Source organism: Cervus canadensis, chromosome 18 (genome assembly GCF_019320065.1).
Source record: "Cervus canadensis isolate Bull #8, Minnesota chromosome 18, ASM1932006v1, whole genome shotgun sequence".
In the NCBI taxonomy this organism is placed as follows: Eukaryota; Metazoa; Chordata; class Mammalia; order Artiodactyla; family Cervidae; genus Cervus; species Cervus canadensis.
Window position 1 is genome coordinate 54,997,122 of NC_057403.1, and position 26,529 is coordinate 55,023,650.

Consider the following 26,529-nt stretch of genomic DNA (forward strand, 5'->3'; position numbering starts at 1 on the left):
TTGTAACCATTTTTAAGCGTATAGTTCCGTGGCATGAAGTACATTCCTACTGTGCAGCCATCACCACTGTCCATCTTGAGAACTTTTTTCATCTTCCCCACCTGAAACTCTGTCCCCGCTAAAAGACAGCTCTCCCTCTCTTCTTCCCCACAGCCTTCTAATCTTGGTGGGTCATTCATTTTGCTTCAAACTTTCGTGCTGCCAAACAATGGCTTGACTTGGGAGTAATGGTCACCATTTTCTTTCCTGGACCTGGATAATCTAATCTGTTTTATCAACAGGACTGTGCCTTCAAGACCACAGAGATGCTCTGACCTCAGGAAGTTGTGTCCTGGACCACTGCTTGCTCCCACTTCTGGCTTTGTCATTCCCACTCAGCACTGACAGCTTATAACACTTCACAAATTGATCAGTTTAGGACCACACTGATCCTGCGGCTTGATATTGAAACAGACAGTGTAACTTGTATTTATTCACTTTGGTGGTGATAATTTCCTCGAGAGATGGTCAAGTTGGTATCCTGTGCTACGTGCCAGCCGTCCTGGCCAAACCCTCGGTCTGGCTGGTTCAGTATCGAGGCTTGAACTTTTGTGTTCTAGGTGTAGTTGGGGCAGAGCTGTACATTTTCTAAGAGAAGCAGGGTCACGTAACTAATGAAAGCGAGGATTTAGGGAGAGAAGTTGAACCCCTGCTGTCCTTCAGAGTAGGAAAAGTCCAAGCAAACCAGAGAGGTTGCTGCTTGAGCACATGGGGCTCTACCTTCCAGTCTTCCCTCATTTTTCCAGAAGAGGAACCTGGGGCTCAGAAGATGAAGTAACTTGTCCACGGCACTGTGACCATTGGTGGTGTGTCCCCTGTGTGAGGACTGTGGCCCATGAGACACAGTGTTCCCATGCCGTGCGTGCTGTGGGGGCTCCAGAAGTGAGTGGAATGACCGGGGGTCGAAGCACAACCACCGTCTGTGCCAGGCTGTGGAGCTCAAAGTTTAGGTGTTCTGGCGCTGTGGTTGGCATCAAGAATCGGTAGAAGGGGTGAAAAATAATCTATGTGTTTTGTTATTTAAGTCACCAACAATACACTGCTTTCTGTCAAAAGTGGGTGGAGCTAAGGTCTGTACCCAAGGGCACGTGTCACATCTGGGTCTCCTGGCACTGGTGGGTGTAACGAGAAGCGGGGCCAGGTTAGGGTTAGGGTTATGAGGATATCATTTTACTCAGTACCCTGACCACATAGGGTTTTCACTTAGCAAAAAACAAACAAACAAACAAAAAAAAAACACTGAGATTTTATGATAGGTTCCATTATTCAAAAGATACATATATATACATATCTATTTTGTCAGTAACAGACAAAAACAGTGTGACACTAATTAAAAGATATATATGATTAGGAAAAAGAATAGGAAGAAATATAGCCAAACCTAAATAGTGATTATCTCTCCAGGTAATTAACATTAAAGTAATACTTTTCTCTTTTCAATCTCCTTTATAATAACCATTATTACTGTGATAATCAGAAACAGAAATGTAAATTCAAAAGTTATACAGGGATTTAAAAATATTTTTTCCAATTCTACTTTCTTTTCTCTCTGTTTTTACAAATTGATATGTAGTAAATTTGTAAATTTAGTAGTTCTGTAGTTCTGCAACTACCACCACTATCTAATTTTATTTATTTATTAAAGTTTTTTTTTATATACACCATTTTTAAAGGGCTTCCCAGGTGGCTCAGTGATAAAGAATCCACCTGCCAATGCAGGAGATGTGGGTTCTATCCCTGTGTCGGGAAGATACCCTGGAGAAGGAAATGGCAACCCACTCAAGTATTCTTGCCTGGGAAATCCCGTGGACAGAGGAGCCTGGCAGCCTACATACAGTCCATGGGGTCGCAAAAGAGTCAGATATGGCCTAGCAATTAAACAACACCTAACTTTTAAAAAAGTATTTTTGAATTTGTTACAATATCATTTCTGGTTCATGTTTTGGTTTTTTGGCTGAGAGGCATGTGGGGTCTTAGCTCCGTAAGCAGGAACTGAACCTGCACCCTCTTCTAGCAAAGGCAAAGTGTTATCCACTGGACCACCAGAAACGTCTCCAAATGATATCTCTGAGGCTCATCCATGTTATACCAAGAATCATTACTTCATTCCTTTTTATAGCCGAATAATACTCCATTCTGTTGATTGACCATGTGTCCTTTATCCATTCACTAGCTAATGGACATCTGGGTTGTTTCTACTTTTAGTCTGCTATGAACAATGCTGCTATGAACAACTGCACATGAGAAACCAGATTTTCACGCACTACAGTGTCCCTAGACTGGTAAGATCAGACCCCAGTGCATCTCCTCAAGAGAGTGCCCTTAGAAGAATAGGCTCCACAGTTGGCTGGGCTGGCTTCACATGTAAAGAAGGTTGAATCTCAGCCAGAATGTCTGGAAGTGAGCTCTGAGAAGTGCAGGAAGGCAGTAGACTTCTGTAGTCTCTGGGCTAGAGGTGTGCAGCACGTGTCTTACACTGGGAATTACACATCCAGGTGGTTTTATATGGGGAGTAGTGTGCAGATTGAGGCTGCCTGCAACGGAGAATAATATGCAGGACGAGAAAGTGAGAGGAGGGAAAGACAGGAAGCTCATTTCTGAGCTCCCCGGACTCTGAGCATCAGGACTATTCTCTATCATGTCCTATTGGAATAGGTACCTGGTAGATTTAAAAAAAGTTTATTTATTATTATCTGTGGTGAAGGAAAAGGCAGTGTTTATCGGAAAGCGCCACACAAGGAGAATGGGAGGCTCCTGCTCAAAAAGCCTGAACTCCCTGGGTTGAGTTTTGAACGAATTCAGGTTGATTTGAAAATTGCTCTTTCCATACTTACAATCATGTATGTTTACATTTCCGTATGTTTCCCTCTATTTTGAGAACAGTGTCCTCTCTTCCCCCACCTGGGGGAGAAACACGTGTGTATGTGGGATGCAGTATCTGCGGAACTCAGAGCAGGGAGTCCACTCCAGGGACCAGGAGGGAGACCTGAGCTGGGCGTCTCAAGGAAGCTTGAGGCCCAAATTCTGGGAGGAAAATCGGGAGGATGGGCCAATCCATGGGAACCACAGTTCACACGTGGCCCCTAAGTGAAGGCTGGGCTCCCCTGCTGGATTCTGAGTTATGTTTGTTAGGGCAAGGTGCTTGGGTGGGGCAATCTACTCCCCCCAGTTCCCTCTGCACGTCTGGGCATCTGTTGAACCTTTGCTAAGTAGCTGTGAGCAAAGAAATGCCAGGTGTTTCATTTCATGTAAGCAGGGCTCTAAGCTACCTTTACCTGTGCTCACAGTGCGAGTGAACCAGGACTCTTCTCTGCAGGGTCATTCTTCATATTACCCAGTTCATCCTTATGTTCTATTTACTATGGCTCTGCAGGATCACTATTTTACAGGTCCGCTTGTTGATTTTTTTTTTTTTTTGGCATGTGCCCTGTAAGCCAAGAATCTTGTTGCTTTTTAATTCATAAGCATTTTTTTTATTGCTGTGTTAATAGAGATCTTGCCAATCTCATTTTATATTCTGAAAACATTTAGTAGTAAACCAACCAAAAACTTGGTAGAAAATAGATTTGCAAAACTACAGTGCCAGGTTTCCATGGTTAATACTTGATGTAGAACTGAGGCAATTATTCACATAATTCAGACTCAATTCTTTAGGAGGAGAAATAATCTGAAACCTGAAACTGTTTTTTTTTAAAAATTCCAGTGTTTGGCTTTTTTGCTTCCATCTTATGGACTTTAAAGAAAAGGCAAAAGTAGGGGAAGAATTGATTTGGAGGCCGTTTCTAAACATGACAATTTCATTTCATTCATTCAGCCCATAATTATTTATTGTGACTTTGCCCTGTGCTGGGTTGGCTAAGCACAGAAGTCAATTGTGCAGGGTGTCTGTTGTTGAAATACTAGCCATGTGGCAGGAACAGATATGTAAACTGATGCAAGATAATGCTGTAAGTGCAGGAAGAGGAATGAGGGTAAAATATCACGGGGGCTTATGACGTGGAAGAATTAACTGTCTGGGGATAGCTCGGAAGTCTCCATAAAAAGATGGCTGGAAACAAGAACACTTTGTGAGGCTGGAGAAGGTTCTTCTAGGAGGAGGAAATCCTGTGCTAGAAGTTGTGGGAAGAAGTGGTCATAGACATTTCACCTGGATGTTGGCCTTGATGAAAGCTGGGACGCTGGAGGCAGGGAGAGGAGAGGACTCGAGTGAGGAGGGAGGGCACAGACGAGCAGCTGGGAGGCCGGGGCAGTAACTGGGAGGACCAACAGTGGGGGCTTAGGTGAGGGCTGTGGGGATTCGAGAGCAGAGGCTGGACTGGGAGTGAGCGTCAGTGGCGATGGGGTTCTAGCTTGGGGACCTTGCAGGTGGTGACGCTATTACCCAAGGTGGGGAAGAGGGAACACCGAGGAGGACGAGCTAAGAGACCCCTTGGCAGGATGAATTGAGCTGGCAGAGATGGGCATTTGCAGACAGCATTCTAATGCTCAAATCAGTTTTTTTTTCCCTCCAATGAATGTTTGAAAACACTATGTTTAAGATGGTTGATTTGACTGGTCAGCGTGGAAATGTCCTGCCGTCAGGTAGATAAAGGTTAGCTTATCTCTTCCCATTCCGAAAGAATAAGCTCCATGCATTGATGCCAATGGAGAAGGCAGCATTTTCTGGCTAATTTTCTGATTCAGAGCCCTACTCTCAGTAGAGGGCTCTGCAGCCCATCCCTTCTCTAGAAAAATGTTCAGACCGTCACTAGCATAGTCATCAGATGACACTTCATAGTTTGCTTCAGATACTGATGATTTTGTAATGATACATTTAGAAAAATCAGTCCATGACTCAGCTCAAGTAGGCTGACTTAAATATTTAAATTTTATGATATTTAAGGGCTTATAAGTCACCAGGAAGTTTGCATTCAGGATTTCCCGTCTTTGTAACAGCTCAGCAGGGCAGGTGTTTATCTGCATCCTATAGGTGGGGAGACAGGCTCAGATAAGCTGGGGTGCTGCTCTTTCTGAGGGGAGCAGAGCACCAGGCCCCCCTCTCTCTGGAGTGTATTTGCTGCTACATATGGCTCTGATCACAGCCCTTCTATTACCAGATCTCAAGAGTTCTTTTATTGGGCTATTTTGTCAGTGACAAAATTGGAGCTAGTATTTTCAAAGTGATTGATATTTTACTGGTACTTGAAGTAACGAGGAATGATGGCTGGGTCTTCAATGTATTTTTCTTCCTCAATTACTATAACAGCTGAGATAAGGGGTGTTAAACTGGCTTAATTGGGTTGCCATCATAACTAATGGCTTGATTTTATCCAAACTAGCATCTTTTAAGTAGAATTAATCTAAATAATTTTACTACATCCCCAAGCAGGCTTGGTTGGTCTACAGAAAGAGAAAGACAATAAATGGAGGCATCATTTTGAAGTTCAGATTCCCCCGTCATTCCCGGTTTGGGGTTCGTTGTTATCCAGTAGTTCAGTGGTCATTTCACTTATGGGGCCAAATTACTTTTTTTCTTTTTGAATCAATTTAAAAGTCCTTTGTACAATATTTCAATTTTGATGGGCTGGCATTATCAGATCATCTATTATATAGGCGACTAAGGGAAAAGACAGGTTAGGACATGATAGATCTTAGCTCATGAAAAATCATGATCTTAGTCTATTCCATTTTAATGGTACAGCTGTTATCCTCGGTTCTCTGTCTGTGTTTTCTTGGTTGCCCACAGCACATTTTTCACCAACAGACTCAAACATACTTTATACAAGTTGCTAAATCATGAAAACATGCTGCTGAATTTAGCCATAATTGGGCTTGTTTTTTCCCCTTATTCTTTTAAATGAAAATAGATGGGGATGCAATACTTGATAATCACATAAAGACTTCATATGGACGCTAGAGATAGTATGCATTTCCTGGCTCAAACTATCTCGTATGCACTGAGCCTTAGGAAGAACTAATGGGGATAATTTTTTTCTTTTTTCTTTAAACTCTGCATAATCTGGGTGCTGGAAAGCAAGGGCATTTGAACTTCTTAAAGCAAAATACTTGTCTTTGGCCTTTGGAGTCATAGTTTAAGATCTTCTGAGGGTATAAGAGCCATTCAGTAACAGTCATGGAACACTGAACCCTACCCAATTTCAGAATAGAAGGAGGAGTGAAAGCTGAGGTTATAGGTGAGAAGGAGGCAGGAAGACCAGCCTGATGGAGTCCTGAGCAGAAGGCAGGGAGCCAAGAAGCAGTGGCCAGCTCTGCCCTTCCTGCCCAGGACAAGCCCCTTGTGGGTGGGGGGTAGTTCCTGGATTCCGAGGAGAAATTGCTTGTGGCAGCTTTCAGGCCACATAAGACAGTGAGACTCACATCTGACCTTTCTGGTGATTACCTGAGCAGGAGCGATAACCACCTGGGATTTGCCCAGTGCTAATTGCTGCAGCTTTGCCTCCTTGTCAGCACAGCCCCAGAGGGATGCCATCTGACTGCACTCCTGAATGCTCTCTCTCTGCATCTTGGTATTTTCCTTAACAGTTATTAACATTATTTTCTCCCCCTTTCTTAAGACAGGCCAGCGATTCTGTGTTTGTTAAGTCTTTAATGAAGGAGCTCCTGTACTCTGAAGACACTGCCTTAACCTTTTCAGAAAATCTGGACCACATAAGGTAAATGACAATATCCATCTTTAAAGATAAAATGCTTGCCAACAGGAAAGGTCACACCTTATTAATCTATAGGATGAAAGGCTGTACTCTTCCAATCATTTAACTACAGCAGCCTGTTCTGCTTTAGTCAAACAAAAGCATTTCACTTATTAAAAAAACAAGGTTGTTGGGTAATTTATAGCTCATTAAAATTGATACCAGTTTACAAAAGTTGCCTTGTACATCCTTGAGGGTTCTGTGGGTTGCAACCTAGCCTCTATCTGTAGCCTCTGTCTGTGTCTTTTCCTCCTCAAATCATCTGTATCCCAGGCATTATCAATATTATTATGAAGTGCTATTCTAGAATATATATAGACTCACACTGGAGCTGCAAGCAAACAGGTCCAAAGGGTTTTTAACTTCTGTTAAAGTTAAAGAGTTTTCTCTTTAACTCTTCTAAAACTTCTAAAAGTTTCTCTAAAACTCTTCTGTTAAAGAGTTTTTAACTCAGGATAGATTCGCAGCCCTGCTTCTGACTTTTTTTTTACATTCCTCCATTCTGATCTCACAGCTTCTAGTCTCTAAAGTGAAGTGAAGTGAAGTGAAGTCGCTCAGTCGTGTCTGACTCTTTGCGACCCCATGGACTGTAGCCTGCTAGGCTCCTCGGTCCATGAGATTTTCCAGGCAAGAGTACTGGAGTAGGTTGCCATTTCCTTCTCCAGTCTCTCAGAGGTTTGTAAAAGATTCTCTTTTGGTGTTGCCTTCCCATTGTTCTGAACTGAATGAGTAGAGCTTGTGTAGGAGTTATCATGGCGTCACTTCTGCTTTTTGCTAAGTGTTACAGGACTGCAAACTGCACACTTTGCCTTATTCCCTCTGCAGACGTCCTGTCACTCCACTCTCCTGGCACGACTGCCCCCTGCCCTCCAGCAGCTGGGGATTGTCCTTCCTTAGAATGACAAGATGCTGAGTCTAGCTCGAGGGTACCAGGTATTTAGAGAACACATGAATGGTTACAGTCTCCTGGTGAAGGCACAGTGGGCCAGGGACATGCTTTCTGTGCATATATATATATATATTTCTTAGGTTGTACTGAAATATAGGAACATTCATTTTCTATAAATATATATATATTTGTAAATATTTATAAATATTTATTTATTTATTTATAAATATATATTTTTTTCTATATATTTATTTCTATTATTTCTATATATATATATATATATTTCTTAGGTTGTACTGAAATATAGAAACATTCATTTTCTATAAAGACACAGCTTGAAGAAACTGCAAAATCTGAGCACACCCAGGTAGTGAGTCCAATATATACAAGATTAAGAAACTCCTCTGGAGTTCCTTACAAAACTAAAAATAGAGCTACCTATACATATGATCCTACAATCCCACTCCCAGACATATATGCAGAGAAAACCATAATTTGAAAAGATAAATGCACCTGGATGTCCATTGCAGTACTATTTACAATGGTCAGGACATGGAAGCAACCTAAAAGTCCATCAACAGATGAATGGATAAAGAAGATGTGATATATATACACAATGAAATATTACTAAACCTTAAAAAAGAATGAAATAATGAATTTGCAGCACCATGGATGAAACTAGAGATTATCATACTAAATGAATTAAGTCAGACAAAGAAAGACAAATATCATATGATATTGCTTATATGTGGAATCTAAAAAAAAAGATAGAAATGAAATTATATACAAAACAGAAACAGACACAGAAAACAAATTTATGAGTACCAAAGAGGAAAGTGGGGAGAGGCATAAATGAGGACTTTGGGATTAATAGATACACACTACCATATATAAAACAGATAAACAATAAGAACCTTCTATATAAAACAGGGAAATACACTCAGTATTTTGTAATGATCTATAAGGGAAAAGAATCTGTAAAAGAATATATATACTCTCTTATAGTTATATACATAGTTACTTACAGCATTGTGAATTAACTATACACTTCAGGTAAAAAAAGTCCCTTAAGTAATGCTGAAGCAAGAGTTAGTTTGGCTTGTTCAACCTTGATGTAAATGGAATCACTCAGCATGTGATCTTCTGCTTCAGCCTTCTTTTTGCTCAATGTTGTTTGCAAGATTCATTCACTTGTTGTCAATAGCTGCACATCATTCATTCTCAGTGCTGTATAGACCCAATTGTGTGAATGTACCATTCATTTATTCTACATTTGTTGGGCATTTGGATAGTTTCCAATTTTGAGCTAGTATTAATAGTGCTGGTTGTTACACTCGGGTGTGTGGGTTTTGGTGAAGAGATGCATGCGTTTCTGGTGAATGTATAGTAAGGCATGTGATTCCTGGTCACAGGGGATGCATATGTTCAGTGGTATTTGACACTTGCAGCTTCCCGAGTGGTTGTACCAGATCACACTTTTCCCAGCTGGATGGGAGAGTCCCACTGATTTCACATCCTTGCCAACACTTGGCATTCCCCATCGTTTTAGTTCAGTCATTTTGTAGATGTGCTGAGTTTTGAATGTCATTGTATTTCCTTGATTAATTTGTATTTTAATTCATATTTGCATAGTTTAATTTTTATTTCCTTGATGAGTGTTGCGCATCTCTTCATACATTTACTGCCATTTGTATATCTTTCGTAGTGAATATCTGTTCAAGTCCCTTACCCATTCTTCTTTGTGTGGTGTCTTTTGCATACAAGTCCCTTGTAGCTTCAAAACGTGGCAAATGTCTTAAAGAGAGAATGGCTGTGTGTTTAAGGCGAGTTTGCTTGCTTTGTTAGGTCTTTGTTTCCGTGAGACCCTGGGAGATTTCACTCTACCCTTTAAAAGGCATTTATCTATAACCATGTGGTTAAGGGCCCTCAGGTCTTCACTTTGTCACACCAGTCACATAACTGTTACAAGTATTTCTCATTTATTTCTCTCCATCCTAGGCCTTGCCTTGATCAAGCCTGATCCTTGCCCAAAATCTAAAATGGCCCCCGAGAGGTAAAAGTGGCTAGGGGCCTTATACTCTTTTTAGAACAGTTCTTTCCATTTTTCTATTTTAGTTTTTAGTTGATTTAGGTGTCACTGCTTCTGCAGCTCTCTGATGCCTTTACAATGAAGACTTTTGTGATCTATCCACATTTTTCTACTTTTCGCAGTAGGGACATTGGGTCTACCATATCCTACCAGAAAGTTCCCACAGCCATGAATTTTATTGGCATGTTTTGGCATAAATTCCTGAGGGGCTGCTTGCTTGTGCTGTGCTTAGTCGTTCAGTTGTGTCCAACTCTTCAAGACCCCACGGACTGCAGTCCACCAGGTTCCTCTGTCCATGGGGATTCTCCAGGCAAGAATACTGGAGTGGGTTGCCATGCCCTCCTCCAGGGGATCTTCTCAGCCCAGGGACTGAACCCAGGTCTCCAGCATCTTTATCAGCTGAGCCACAAGGGAAGCCCAAGAATACTGGAGTGGGTGGCCTTTCTCTTCTCCAGGGGATCTTCCCAACCCAGGAATCAAACCAGGGTCTCCTGCATTGCAGGCGGATTCTTTACCAGCTGAGCTACCAGGGAAGCCCTTGACTGCTTGTTTGAAGAGAATCAATTTATTTTGCTTTAGCTTCCCTCATGGTACATGACAAAAATTCATTATACTTTCATCCCATCAAATACACTGTATTTCTATAAAATTAATAAAATAAAAATTCTTACTTTGTTTAACATTGAGACATCTGTTAGTACTATTAACTTTGATGTCACAGGTAAGTGTTGGTTTTTCCTGGTGGAACATAATATCCAGAGATAAGTTTTTGGTGAGTGACAAGGAGACTTTAAAACAAAAGTTTCTCTGATTTATGAGATCTTTTAAAATTTATTCTCTTTTTTGCTCTAAGTCTTTTGGGCCTTGTTCAAGATTATCATCTCTAATGATGGCTCTGTATAGTGATGCCAACCTGTTTTTTATTTGCCATTCCATCTTCAGGGACATTTCTAAACTTTGGAAACATCTGTGATGCCAGATTTTGAATTTCCTTGCCTGATATTAGTATTAACGGAGTTAGAGAAGAAATACATTTCAAACTGTACATTCCTTGAGGTCCATTCTTTCCTTCTTATAACCCCACTGGGGTGGGACTGACATTTATTGAACATTCCATATGACTCTTGATGGGAACTGTAGAGGGCCCAGCACTTCATCTTCTCACAACAACCTTATACGCAGAAATTATCTTCCTTATTTTGTAGGAGCTGAATCTCAGAATCTATAAGCAGCTTGCCCAGTCACACCTGTCTCTGGCAAAAATTAAAGTTTACTTCATTTCTAGGTTTTTTTTTTTGATGACTAATTGCATAAAATATTCAAACTTCCTTCATGGTGTTCTTAGCTGAGAATTTTCTCTACATGTACAGATACATTTACGTGGTTCTTGGAACTCTGAAGTCATTACTTCAGCTGATCCTCACTGACACCATTTGTTGGAATAGCATTTTAAACCTCCACTGCTGATCCCTGTCTAGACTTGCTCCTTTCACAAAACATATCTGCTCTGATGACACCCGTCTCTCTTGCATCGGGAGTCCCCGAGAAAAGCCTCTCCTGGCCTCTATTTTATCCTGCCTTGCAGCATCTCATGGGACCATTTCAGCATCCACCCCATACAGACACTGTGGCAACAGTCTTCTGAAACCAGTTCTGTTTCGGTTAATGGACTAGATTTCTGACTAGAAACTTACCATCACCTTTCTCTGTTTCATGTTGAGTATGCGTTGTTTTCAAAGCCTTGTTTCTTACATCCAGATGTTTTCTGGATTCACCCTTTCTAATTCACTTCTGTTTCCACCAGGCTGCATGATCCCTTTAACTAAGACACGCGTGATGGCTTTCAACATGTTTCCTGTTGAAAAATGTGTTTCCCGTGACTGAGTAGACTGAGTCTACCCAGACTACTTCCACCGCTTCTCTTACCTTGATTTCTCCACGGCTCTCTAGGGCTGCCTTGCCTCATGTCTCACCATGACCTGACTGATCTCCACACTGCTGTGGGGGTTACCTTCCTAAAGTACAGAGTTATCCTGGAGGAGTTTGAGAATCAAATAAAACTTCTCGGCATGGCCTGTGGAGAACGACCTAATGTATTATCTATTCAACAAATACATGAGTGCCCGCTCAAAGTCTGGCATGTGATAGGAGCTGGGCATTCCACACAAGATCCAGTTCCCTTCTCTCTGTAAATATGGAGCCTCCAGTCACACTGAGCAATGTTTCAGGGTCTCACATATCCACTTTCTTTCAGGCTTCTAGCAGAACGTCTTACCCTTTCTCAACTTATCCTGCATCACTCGGCTTAGAGATCCCCTCAACTAAGAAGCTCCCCATGACCACTCTGAGAATGGATGGTCTGGGGCTCCTCTGGTTAATTCCCGTAGGACAGCTTTGATGTTCTTTGGTCATCTCCTGCTTGCTATTCTAACTCACAATAACTCGTTAGCTCGTTGAGCACAAGGATGATGTACTGTTCATCTCTGAGTCTCCAGGACCACGACAGGGTCTGGTCCAGCTCTCTGCTGATGAGTGTCCATGTGCTCTTTCATCATGTCACTTTCCTCCTCAAGAGCATGTGGGGTCCTGTGGGTGCCTGCTTCCTCAGACGACTTGTTTTGAAGACGTTTTCCATATGCATCCAAATGAATTTCTCCACATTTAGGCACAGGGGATATAACCCTTTTCTTACCTCCCATGCCACACTCCCTTTTAGTTTTGATTCCACCGCTCTGTGGCCCCAGGTACCCCACCTCCGACCCTGTAACCTACCCCAATCCTCCTCGCCTCTCAAGGCCAGACTTTAAGGTGGACTCACTGTGGAGCCCACTTTGCCTACTGTGAGGCACACCGATCGCTCACTTCTCAGATGTGCTCTCCTATCTGGTGTGCATGGAAGTACCCAGCCTCTGAGAAGTCTCAGTTCACCCATTAAGGGAATGAAGGCACATATAAATATCCATTTCAATGCACTTACAGGACTCAGAACTGAGTCTTCAGCTATCAACAGCTGGCTTCCAGGAATTACAGGGACAGCGAAACTTCTTGTGTGATTGATACAGTAGACATCTCAGCTTAATATACTTGAAAATGAATTCTGATCCCCCTCATCTCAACCAGTAGCAAATCCTGTTAGCGTTGCATCTGAAATCTACAGACTATCTCCAGAATCTGACCCCTTCTCATCCCCTCCTCTATTAGTGGTCCAACCCACCATCTTCCCGAGACTGTCCTCAGTTTTCCTAAGAGGTGTCCCGACTTCGGTCTTATTTCCTCGTCTCAACAAGGCAGCAGAAGGATCGTGGCACTTGGCAATGGTGTCCATTTCACACAAAGTAGAAGCCAGGGGCCCACGCGACCCTCCACGATCCGCATCCTGGACCACTGCCCTCTCTGCTCTGGCCTCCAGCCTCCTTGCTCTTCCCTAAGATTGAGGGGTCCCATCCCCACTTCCTTCATGTTTTGACTCAAACACCACTTCTTCAGTCAGCCTCTCAGGGCTGTCTAGTTAAAACTATAGCATCCTTTTGTTTGCTATCTCTTCTTCCTGTTTCCCTGTTTCATACATAAATAGTATTCCTTTTTCTTCCCCAAAAGCACATTATGTATTTTAGTCAGATTCCTTCCTTTCTCCATGAGTATGCCAGCTGCACCAGGACAATGATCTTTGTTTGTTCACGACTCTATCTCCAGTGTCTGGAACAGAGTCTGGCTTGTGGATATTGTATTATTAGCTTCTGAATGAACAGGAATTGTTTTGTGATTACGAAGGTACTAGCTGAGGGGACTTGATGTCTTTCTGTGGTGTATATCATAACAGGAACAAAGCTATGGGGACAATTCAATCATCAGGATCCGTGATGTCCCCTGGGATTTTCTTTCAACTTGCATTAGGGAAAAGAACGGTCCCTGTAGATGAGAACAGGAGCCAGGATGAAGGACATCAGCTTGGCTTCTGAGCCTTGGTGCCTGCCGGAGACGGAACAGGGTGAGCTCACTGCTCTGACCTCTATCTAGACAAAGACCCGAGGATTCCAGGACTTGGGGGTTTTACTGACTCACTATATGTTTATGCACTTTGCTTCCCTGCCATCACACATTTCTGTTCTTACCAAGAACACCTCTAGGCCTAACAGAAGAAATGTAGAAGTGTAAAGATATATTTAGAACTGCAAAGTACACACTTATTGGAATTTAAAAAGTTGCTCACCACTGTCAGTTGCCAGGAAGAGGGCAGTGTAGACGCTGTTGTGGACGAATGGGGACTCACGGTCCAGCACAGCAGTGGTGTCGACAGTCCCGTTGATGGGGTTGATATTCAGCCAGCCTGCTGGATCCTTGTAAACAGAATACCTGAAAAAAAAAAATCCCCAAACAATGACAGATTATATTCAAAATAGATTCAAAAAATGTTCACAGAGTGCTGGGCACAAGCTCCCATGCTAGCTGCCAGATAATTTTTAATACAAATCCAAAAACATCATTAGAGTACAGTTGTTCATCCAGAAAGTAATGACTGACCATTAACTCTGGGCTGTCTCTGTGCTGAATGTTTTGTACATGCACCTCCTTTATTCCTTGTGACAAGCCTGAAAGGAAGGAGCTCATGTCTGCCCGGCTCTCACAGCCTGTCTCCTGAGTTCAAGTCCAGTTTTTTTTTCCCCCTTTTACACCTTGGAGGCATCTTGTATGCAGACTGGCTGGAAGAAGCACTGTCATGAAGTTACGGGCAGGGTACACGGATGCTTGGGAGAAGAAGGAATTACCTATGATGGAGGGTAACCCTGGGGTCCTCACAGAGGATGCAGCATCTGAACTGAGACAGAAGGAATGGGGGGATGTTGTCAGAGAATGAGAGGACAGACATGTTGGGGAAAGAAGAATATGAATTAACATGGAACAGAGATAGGCACTAAAATATTAGTTCTACAGTAGCAAGGACGTCTGCTTACTGTCATGACCCCATCTCCTGGAACACTGCTTAGCACATATACGACACTCAATAGATAGTTGTTGAATGAATAAATATTTAGGGACCGGAAGGTAGATGGTTGTGGTTGGAACATAGCTTCTCCAGGGGAAACTGAAAGGAAATGAATTTGGAGGGACAAATTACAAAGAACCTGAATCATTTAAGGGGTTTGAATTCTAGATATATGGGAAACCATCAAAGAATTTTAAAATGTTCTACACACAGTACTTTATTTAAAATAGATAATCAACAAGGACCTATTGTATAGAACAGGGAACTCTGCTTGCTCAATGTTCTGTAATCACTTAAATAGGAAAAAAAAATTTGAAAAAGAGCAGATGCATGTATATGTATAACTGAATCACTTTGTTGTGCATCTGAAACTAACATGACATTGTTAATCAACTACACTCCAATATAAAATAAAAATTAAAAAGAATGTTCTTATTATTTTTGAGGCTGTTATAAAAGTAACACAAGCTCATTGTAAGAAGTTCAAGCAACAGAAAGGTACATTAAGAAATGAGAGTCTTGTCTGTCTGGCTGAACATGACCTGGATGTCTTTGACCTGGGTGGCTAAGGAAACGTGGGCAACTAAGAGGATGCTAGATGCTACAGACCTCATGATTGTCTTATTTTTTCTATTATTAAACTACAGGCTGTAGATTTCTTAGTTTTCCCTGAACTTTGGCCATTTTAAACCAACTTGTATATTAAAAAAAACCACTTAAGTAGGATGTTTTATTTTTTTAAAAATTTAGCACTTTGACTTTTTGCCAAGGAAAACAATAAATATTAAACCAGTGGGAAAGCAAACCAAATCAAAACAAAAACAACTCCATCCCCCCAACCCCCACAAAACACACAGCTGGAGAGATAAATGCCTTTGCCAAGGTCAACGGCTAGTGTGCAGCCAATGTTGGGATCTGAACTTGGAGCCAGGGCCCTGCCCTTAACCTCCACACAAGCTCTGCCCAATCGCACATGTTGTCAGCATCACGGGGGAGTGAAAGGTAATCGACTTCGGAGTGAAGGAGACTCAGATTTTCTGTGAACCCATTTCTTCCTCTGTTAGGTGGGACAATCCCAGTGGCCTCAATGGTGGCTGTGAGGGTCAAGTGAGGCCTGACTCCAAGGCTGCTGGGTGTGCCACTGGACACCGGGCCAGGCCAGCACGCTCTCTTGATGTGACCCACTGCGTCCCCCGGAGTGTTTTGGAAATGCATGACTTGGTGAGCCCTGGGGAAACAAGGCTTTGAAGCCGAAACAGTGACGGGGAACAGATGGAGAGAATGAACGAGGCTAACGGAGGTTTTCTCATCACTCTCGATGCCTCAGTTATCATTTCCATATTTCTTCAAAGCAGAAGAAATGTATAAATTACTCCTGAGGGCGAACTGCTTTAAAAACATCCGCCTTTCAGCTTGATAGTAATTTACACTTCCAGCTGGTAAGATGCCATCTGCTAAGACCCACCTGAAATGTGTCCTCCCCCGCCCAACTGCCCGCCCCCCTGCCCAACTGCCCGCCTGCTTTGAGTCCCCCGGTTAGAAGGGTTAGTCACGCCATCCTCTCGTCCTTGCTGGGCACACGCATGGATGAAAATGCCTGTAAGAGCAGCGTATGGGCCCTCATAGGCCTGCCACCTTCACCAGTTTCTCAACACCTTCACCAGTTTCTCCACGTTAGGACGAGGTTCCAGTTGGCTGTATTATGCATGCTTGCTGTACCTGGCTTGTGCTCACCACTCACAGTTGGCGCCTCATTTACTTCTGTGGTTCACAGCAACCTGATCAAGTGGGTATCATCCCTCTCTAAAGATGAGATAACCAAGACTCAGAGAGGCTTCGCCACTTCCCAAAGCGACACAGCTAAGAAGTAGCCGAGATGGAATTAAACACGGGTGTGCCAGATTCCAGGCACTGGAGCCTAGCCAGGATTCAGTGTGTTCATGCCCTGGACCAGGTACTGGCCGCTCTGCATTCGCAGGGTGGAGTGGAGTGCCCAGAGCAGGTGGCTGCCCGTTGGATGTTGCTTTATTCTTTCTTTTTCAGTTGGAACATCAAGCAAATGGAAAACACGAAGAATGGTGACATTTGTTTCCCATCTTACAGGGTAACAAGTTCAAGGTTGATCCATGAGTGATTTGTGGTGGTTCAATATATTTGAAATAATGAAAAATTTAAATGGACTGTACTTTGTTCCCTGATTACTTAACTCAGAGTTTAGATTATAAATAAAAACTGAATTAAGTAATCTCACGTTCCACCTTGGCTAAGAGTGCCCTTTTATTCTCCTGTCTTTGTTTTTGGTCCTCTGTTTCTACAGTGTTGCACCATAATGACCATGTTGGCTTCTTGTGCAGGGAAGAGTTATATTGAATAACAAGCTTACAGGGGTTGGTTGATTGGAAGCTGTCCCCTGAGAACAATGCCTGGTGGTTGAGGTCTATACCTACCACATTGCCAGTGAAAGCAAGAGCTTGAGTGGTTTTACAGGATAATACCCCGCTATTTTATTTTCTTTGAAAAATAACCAGATCTGGGAGCTTGCCTGGTGGCTCTGTGATAAAGAATCCGCCTGCTAATGTAGGAGACACAGGTTTGATTCCTGGTCCCGGAAGACCCCACACGCCGAGGAACCAGGATTCCGCATGCCACAACTATGGAGCTTGTGCTCTGGAGCCCGGGAGCTGCACCACTGAGGCCCTCTCACCCTCCGGCCCGTGCTCCATCCACAACGAGAGAAGCTGCTGCAACGAGAAGCCCGAGCACCACAACTAGAGAAAAGCCCATGTAGCAATGAGACTAAGCACAGACAAAACTAAATAAAAAAAACTATGTATGTATGAAAAAGCAACCAGGTCTCCATCGCTGTGCTATTTAATTGCATGCCTGCTGGGCCCCTTGCCCTCCTCTGTTAGTTAATGGACTTTCTCTGTTGCCTCTTCCTACTGAGATGTTGGGGAGGTCCTCCTGGATCCCAGATCTCTTGGATGTCCATCTTCCTGCGTCCACTCAGGTTTGCAGCCATGGAAAGGGCAGGGTGGGGTCATTCCATTTACTGAGAATGCCCGAGTGCCCAGCGCTGTTTTCCCTGAACCCATGGCCTCCAAACTCAGAGCTTGTGGAGGCCCCCTGAGGTAGCTGTGCCCCTCTCCAGCCCTGGAGTGTCTACCCCCGAGGGGAAGAAAGCCCAGCGCTCGTCACCCAGCCTGCACTCCCACCTCCTGGCCGACGAGCCCTTGAGACTGACTGGCCAGGCACTCTATGTACGTTTCTGCATTTTCAAAGCTGTCTCTTTAATAAACCTTTTGGCGCAAAAATACTGGTGTGCAAGACATTTTCTGTGCGCCTAGGCCTGAAAAATGCATATGCCTTATTAAATTGGAATTTCCAGGCAATTTGTCTGTGATGTGAACTTTGCTTGTTACAAGGGAAGAAAAATCAAAAAACAAGACTCCTTGCAGCCTGTGTGTAGCTTCACAGGAGCTGCTCGTGAGCTTGCCAAGGCTTGGCCTCTCCCAGGTATCAGCATCAAACACGCAGGGCAGGCTGATCGGTAGATCAGGCCAGTGGGGAGGCAGGGTGGGGGGCATCTAACCACGCTCCAGGACCGCATCATCCTGGGAAGTGGGCTTACTGTTGGCAGGGCCCTGGCAGAGTGGGGAAGAAAGCTGCCTGGCCAGAGGACTTCCAAGCCAGGGGCCCAGCTCTCTGGGGGCCTCAGCGTTGGTGGGAAGGAGAGAGAGACTTTGACAGAACCCCTCTGCAGGCTTCCTGGGTTCACTTCCACTGCACTGAGGATGCACATTTGTTCAGCATGGGATAGCAAGATCCTTGCTATTATTTTAGACTTAAAAATATTACAAAGTAATTATCCTCCAATTAAAATAAATAAATTAGTTAAAAAATTTTTCAAAGTAATATAGCTCCTCACTTAATTCCAGCCCAATGGGCCCCCTAGGTTAAATGAAATATCTGCTTGGGTGATTCAAATCAACCACTTTATTTATAAACAGAACTGGAGAGAGTTCCCGGCAGAAGGATACACAGTGTTCTGGCACAGCTCAGGCAGCTGTGGCTCTGAGAACGTACTTCACGTCTCCTGACAAAGCACACAGAGGAGACGGGAGGACGCGCAGTCCCAGAGTCCAGGCTCAGGTACGTGACACAGGCCGGCACAGGGTCCTGGAGAGATGGGGACGGCGCTCTGTCCTGCTCCACAGGACCCGGGGCCCAGGAAGGCGGTCTTGGTAATAGGAGGGACGTCCCCTGGATGGCGCGATGCCATAGAGGGAAGGCGTGGACAGGAAGGGCTGCCCGGTGAGTGGCCAGGCAGGACCTCTCAGAGTTGGGGAGACGGAAGTAGAGCTTGTCCAGCTTAGCACAAGGTGATGACCTTCCACGAGGACAAGGGGAGGAGCTCCCGACACCTGTAGGCTCTTCCCTGGACTGCCCTCCCAGGCATCCCAGAGCCCCTGGTGGAGTCCTGAGGTCCTCCTGCATGAGGTGCTACCAGATTACAATGCTACCATCACACTCTCCTGGCAGCTGCCATCTTGCGATGGCACATGGACCAAAGCTCGGTCGGTTCCTTACAGACATTCTGACCCTTGTTGTTTAGTAGCTCATTCGTGTCCGACTTTGTGACCTCATGGACTGCAGCACGCCAGGCTTCCTAGTCCTTCGCCATCTTCTGGAGCTTGCTCAAACTCATGTCCATTGAGTCTGTGATGCAATCTTATCCTCTGTCGTCCCCTTCTCCTCCTGCCTTTAATCTTTCCCAGCATCAGGGTCTTTTCCAATGAGTCAACTCTTTGCATCAGGTGGCCCAAGTATTGGAGCATTAGCTTTAGAATCAATCCTTCCAATGAATTATTCAGGATTGATTTTCTTTAGGATGGACTTGTTGGATCTCCCTGCAGTCCAAGGGACTCTCAAGAGTCTTCTTCAACACCACAGTTCAAAAACATCAATTCTTTGGCACTCAGTCTTCTTTATGGTCTAATTCTCACATGCATACATGACTACTGGAAAAACCATAGCTTTGACTCGACAGACCTTTGTTGGCAAAGTAATGTCTCCGCTTTTTAATATGCTGTCTAGGTTGGTCATGGCTTTTCTTCTAAGGAGCAAGCGTCTTTTAATTTCATGACTGCAGTCATCATTTGCAATGATTTTGGAGCCCAAGAAAATAAAGTCTGTTACTGTTTCCATTGTTTCCCCATATATTTGCCATGAAGTGATGGGACCGGATGCCATGCTTTTAGTTTTTGGAATGTTGAGTTTTAAGCCAGCTTTTTCACTCTCCTCTTTCACTTTCATCAAAAGGCTCTTTAGTTCCTCTTCGCTTCCTGCCATAAAGGTGGTGTCATCGGCATATCTGAGGTTATTGATATTTCTCCTGGCAATCTTGATTCCAGCTTGTGCTGGACTGCCGTGATGACAAACAGCGCACAGCCCACCCCAGGAGCTCCCTTCCCACCCTTCAGTGGACCCGGGTAGGCTTGCCGTGAGTCCGTCATCTGCTCTGTCATAGGAAGCAGGAGGTGAGATCATTAGTGAGTGTCTTCTGCTTGGACCACTGTGGTGCCTGACTCTGCCTCTCTTCTACTTGTTACTGTCAGTTCTTCAAAGAGCAGCCAATTGAAAATTCACCATTTTTCTTTTAAAAAAATATTCCCTTATTTATTTGGGCTGTGCTGGATCTTTGTTGCTGCGCACAGGCTTTCTCTAAGTGCAGCGGGTAGTGCCTTCTCTCTAGTTGCAGTGTTCAGGCTTCTCATCGCGACGGCTCCTCTTGTGGAGCATGGGCTCTAGGGCCTTCGGGCTTCAGCAGTTGTGGTGCAAGGGCTCCGTTGCTCCGCAGCATGTGGAATCTTCCCAGACCAGGGATTGAACCCGTCTCCTGCATTGCAAGGCGGATTCTTAACCACGGTCTCATATGAGTGAGTTCCTGCTTAGAATCCTCTAGTAACCTTCCACTGGGCACAGAATAAAATCCAAACTCCTGATCATGTCTCGCAGGCTTTGCCTTACTCTCCACCCTCCTTTCATCTGTCTCATTCGCCTGTGTGTCTGATGCCTAGAGGAGTGCCTGGCCCACACGGAGCAGGCACTCAGGGGTTGGATGGATGAATGAATGAATGAAGGGACAAGCCTTCTTCAACATGGTTTGACTGACCCAGGCCTGAGCTCCCACGATACTCACTTTGGGAGACTTTAGGTAACCAACTTGAAACGAAGCAGCCTGTCTTTCTCTGATTTCCAGGACAGAGGCTGGATTTCTCCCAGGCCGTGCAGGCATGTAGATGTGCTAGTCCAGTGTCCTGTTGCTCGTGAGACTACCCCTTGCCCATGATTATCCAACTTTACTAACACTTATTAGTGCTAATAATAAGTAACACTTATTAGAAGGCTGAAAAGCAAAATGAAACCAACTAGTCTTGGTGTTTCAGAGTGAGATGGATCAGCCCCCTGCGGCGTGTGGCCAGGTTGGGGGCCTCTCCTCCAGGGCTATACAGCTTGCAGGTCAAGTTCTGTGTCTGTCCATCAAAGGGATGGCGGGGTCGTGTCTCTGCCAGGTGCCATTTCCAGGGTGGGTTGTCTTGAAGAAACATGCTCGCTGGGAGAGCAAACCCGGATGTCAGAAGACCAGCAAGGCAAAGTTAATCTCCACTGATTTGTTCTCAGACTTTGTTTCTACTGGGTGATTAATTGACAGGTCATGCCTCTGCTCAGCACCTGAACATTTCAGCTCAGCTGAGACCAAGTCGAGCAGAGGTGTTGGTGCTTTTGAGAAGTGGATGAGCGAGGTTGTGGCAGAGACTAGAGTGGGATAGATGGATGGCAGAGCCCGGCTTCATGCCTTGAAGGTCAGTGAGCACCGCCTGGCAAGCTGCCACCAAGGAGGTTCTTAGCAGTGTCCGCTTGGCTTAGGGGACAGGCCTTCTCCCTCTACTGGAGGCTGGGCGGCAGCAATCCCAGACACTGTCTCTTACCGAGGCTGGGCTGTGGGAGAGCCACATGGTTCTGGGGAGGAGCTGAGAGGGTCTGGGCTCCATGTGGAGAGACCTGGCCCAGAGCACATCTCCACCTGCCTTGGCCTGGCCCGTGGTCTAGAGGAGCGGTCCCTGAACAGGTGACTCTGCTGGTCCCCGTGTGGGAAGCCCTGGGTCCACCATGCCCAGCCCCGGGCACTGATGCCCTACATTTTTGGAAGACCTGCTAGGAGCCCAGAGCTCTGCTAGGGACGGGGGAGACTGCAGTGAGCAAAGCAGGAAGCTCCCGCCCCTGCTGAGGACTTTTACCAAGGGGGTTCATCGCTGGACACTGCACTTGGCACACGAGGGGTGAGGGGCCAGAGGAGGGGCTGTCTCTCTCTCTTCCCAGGTCCAGTGGTCTGTCACGTGTCCGGTCCATTGCAGGCCTTAGTCAAGGATGGGTGGGCGAATGAGCAGACGCCAGTGCGTGAAAAGTGAACAGGAAGCAGAGAGTTATAGGATTCCGAGGAGTCAGTGTCCCGGGATTTACAGGGTGTGTGAAGATGGCCATGCACCTGGTCCATGAGGGACGATGGGTAGTGCCCCGATGGGGTCAGCTGTGTGGAGTCACAGAGCTTCTGACAAGGGAGACAACACTTCTTGGGCCTCTGAGCCTCCCACTGCCCGGGGCCGCCAGCTGTTTTCTCATTCATGCCTTCCCAGACCCGAAGCCCGCAGACCTCCACCCTCCCCGCCTTCGTTTTAACCGCTGGTTTCCACCGGGAATTTTGTCCCCAGCTGTCTGCTTGGCTGGCTCCTTACTACTCTTCAGACCTCAGTTCAAATGTCACCTCCTCCCTCCCAGCCCATTTCAGGGGCCTCTCCCAGGGGCTCCCCAGTCTATCATGCTGTTTACTCTCCTACAGGCTGTAAGCTGCACTCAGCTAATGTGGTTAAACATTGATTTACTGGCTTACTGCCCATCTTCCCGCTGGAGTATAAGTTCTACAAGAGGACAAGGCTAGTTAGGGCCCCGCTGGTGGTGCAAGTTTAGGAAGTGTTTACTGAGTCAGTATGGATGCATTAAGGCAGAGTAAAAGAAGAGTAGTCAGCCCGTCCAAAACACTTACTTTGAGCCTTGTTTTATATCAAAAGCAATATTTACAATGGACATTTCTCAAGGGTCTGCCGCAGCATTTAAAATTTCCCATGACCCTCTGGATAGTCCGTATGAGACTCTTTTACTCATTTTACATGTTTTCCTGTCTGAATTCTAGAAAATGAAAATTGATGCTTTCTGGATGAATCAACCTCTTCTAAGCTGACTTCCCAGAAGAATCAAAGAGAGCCCATGTAATTTTTTTGCACATGTCTTGATTGTTTGAATGTTTAAAAGAACATCACACATGCTTTTTGAGTCTTGAACTTTACATCTAATTGTGATTAAAAGAACATCTTGGTTTAGCCAAGAAAGCAGCTTTGTTTCCAACTTTGCCAGTTCCCAAAACAACATTCTTAGAAGGAAAGAAAATCCCTTAAAACTCTGTATCCTTTGATCTAGAAATTCCTTTGCCAATAATTTAGCCAAAAGATAGTAAGGGAGCAATTTCTAAAATTTGGGAATGCTGGGTTAATAAAATCAAAGCTTGCCCCTCCTTGGCAGGACTTTTCAGAGCCTTGAAAATATAGATTCGCACTGTGACTATCCCAGAAAGGGTCTCAGAACAAAGCATTACTCAAACTTATTTGGCAGTTACTCAGCTACAAGAATGTTTCTTCCATCACTGCTGAGTACAGAAAAATTTAAAAATGTCTATCAAGGGGCTTCCCAGGTGGCACTGTTGGTAAAGGTCCCGGCTGCCAGTGCAGGAGACATGAGAGTTTGATCCCTGGGCTAGGAAGAGTCCCTGGAGGAGGGAATGGCAACCCACTCCAGTGTTCTTGCCTGGAGAATCCCATGGACAGAGGAGGCTGGCAGGCTATGGTCCATAGGGTCGCAGAGTCAGACACGACTGAAGCGACTTAGCACACATGCACACAACTGTTTATCAAAAGTGATGGGTTACCCAGACAACAAAGCACTATGTAGACCTTAAAAACCAAGAGAGACACAGCGTAGCAGGATGACTATATTCAAGAAATGAAGATGACGGTGAAAACCTCACCCACTACAGAGGTTCATGTGTAGAACAGAGAATGCCCAGGGGCTAACACAGGAGGTGCTCACTGCATCCTTCTCACAAACATCAGTAACAACTTTCCTCTGGAGTCCAAGGTCAGCTTCAAAATCCCTCTCCCCACCATACCCTGCGTGCCAAGCCCTTCTTATCACACCGCTGGGCTCATAATCCCAAACCCGTTTGCCAACGGGGCTGAGAAAATAACCTTGGAAGGGGATGTTAGTGGCAGCCACATTGAGAATAACGGCAATGATGATAACAGTGATAGAATAGAAGATAATATTAACACTTACTGAGCACTAACTGTGCCAGAAACTTCCTCAGCGCTTCACACAGGTCAACTCATATGACCCTCACCACAGCTTCATGGGGGTTGGGATTACTGGCCCATTGTAGAGATGGGGGTACTGAGGCGCAGAGAGGCGATGTGACTTGCTCCAGGTCACACAGCTGGTAAGCAATGGATCTGGTCCCAGGACCCACACTCTGGGCTGAGATGCCTCCCTGGCTGACTTTGGCCTTAAGAGTAGTCGTGCCTGTGTCTGGCTAGTTGGGATTTGCATCTTTCTTATTTTTTCATATCAGGATTTCTAAAACTTCTACCATGAACCTATAATCTTTTTGCAATAAAGTCCTTTTTTTTTTCCAATAAAAGCTAATAATATAAAGATGTCTTCCTTTACACCCCCACATCTCCATTTCCCTCTTGGCAAAGTCAGCGTTTCTCTCCTCTGTGCAACCTTACTGCTATAGGAGGTATATTATATACGTGATCTGTGTGTGTCTACAAAAACATATATGTATTAACTTCTATTAAACAGTGTACTAGGGGGTTTGAGCTTGGTACAATAAGGGTGGAAAATAAAAAGCATATAGATTAGAGAGGAATAAGTAAAATTTCCTCCATGGGCAGATGACATAATCAGGTATAAAAATCTGAAGGAATTTAAAAAATTAATAACAGGAATGTTACTTTGGCATAGTTACAAAACGCAAAGTTAATACACAGAACTCACTTGTATTAATATGTACTAGCAAATAGTAATTGGAAAATAAAATGTAAATAATACCATTTAAGGTAGTCAAGACCTGTAAAATTCTTAACAAAATATATACAGGACCTATACTCAGAAAACTAGAATACATTGCTAAGACAGATTAGAGAAGTCCTAAATAAATGGATATACCATGTTCATGCTTACAAAACTAAATACTGTTATGAGGTGAATTCCCCCCAAAGTTATTTGTAGATTTAATACAATCTTAATAAAAAATTTAGTTTTTTGCATAAAAATATTTATGTATGTATTATATTATACATGATATGTAATACTGTATATGGTGTATGGATACACATACAATGTATTAATTACACACTTGTTAGGATTTCCCTGACAGCTCAGTTGGTAAAGAATCCGCCTGCAATTCAGGAGACCCCGGTTCTATTCCTGAGTCAGGAAGATCCCCTGGAGAAGGGATAGGCTACCCACTCCAGTATTCTTGGGCTTTCCTTGTGGCTCAGCTGGTAAAGAATCCGCCTGCAATGCAGGAGACTTGGGTTTGGTCCCTGGGTTGGGAAGATACCCTGGAGAAGGGAAAGGCTACCCACTCCAGTATTCTGGCCTGGAGAATTCCATGGCCTGTATAGTCCATGGGGTTGCAAAGAGTTTGACACGACTGAGCGACTTTCGCTTCTCTTTATGGACTGAATATTTGTGTTCCATCACCTCTCCCCTAATTCACATGGTGAAGCCTTAACACCCAGTGTGACTGAATTAGGGGATGGGGCCTTTAAGGACATAATAAAGGTTAACTGAGGTCGCAGGGTGGGGCCCTGATCTGCCGGGATTAGTGTTCTTCTGAGAAGAAGGAGAGGCCTGAGCACAATCCCCCTCCACCCTGTGCACGCATGGAGGAGAGGCCACATGAGGACACCGCAAGGAGGGGGCTGTCCTCCAGCCAGGAGAAGGGCTTTCACCAGAAACTGAGTCCGCCAGAACCTTGAGCATGGACTTCCAGCTTTAGAAGTGTGAGAAGTGTCTCTTTTCCTAGCCCCCGAGTCTGCAGTCGTTTGTCATGGGAGCCCTCGCAGAGTGACAGAACACTGTACAGATACTAGGCTGAACCATAAAGTTGCCTTTTTAGTGGTCAAAACCCATCAGATGTCAGCAATCTCATATGGCCCAACCTAAGCCTAAGTGTATATACAATAAAATGACATGTCCTAATTGTGTGCTTCCCCCTAGTGGACAGACTTCTCTGCAGTCTGGGAGACACATCTTGTTTATCTGTGCTTTTGTGTCTCTCAGGGCATCTGCTGGCCTTTGGTAAACACTGGTGACTGATGAGTAAATTACCCAGATGAACATTTTGAATTCCTGTTCCAACAGAAGCCTTAATATGGTTATATCAAGGCTAGTTCTCTCATTAAAAAGAATTACCTTGCACTTATCAGCAGGAGCTATTGAACTGTTTGCCAAGAGCTTTTCTTTTCACTTCGTAGTAACACAAAATAAATGTGTCTTCATAACACACACACACACACACACACACACACACACACACACACACACACACTTGCCCGTGCGCGCGCGCACATGCATGCACCACACAGGCCAGTGTCTTCCAACCCTTCTTGAGTCACACCACTCACACACAGGCTTGTGGGGCCAGAAGGTGAGAGCG

General features: G+C 44.6%; 1 protein-coding gene across 2 annotated transcripts in view; it reads right to left on the bottom strand.

Moving 5' to 3' along the window:
* The window catches only part of CDH13 (cadherin 13), a 980,233-nt gene that overhangs the window by 15,650 nt on the left and 938,054 nt on the right, over positions 1–26,529 (bottom strand). For both annotated transcript variants that reach the window (XM_043435590.1, XM_043435589.1), the window contains one exon: positions 13,917–14,059. In XM_043435590.1, the coding sequence (XP_043291525.1) occupies positions 13,917–14,059 (143 nt within the window). The remainder of the gene's footprint in view (positions 1–13,916; positions 14,060–26,529) is intronic.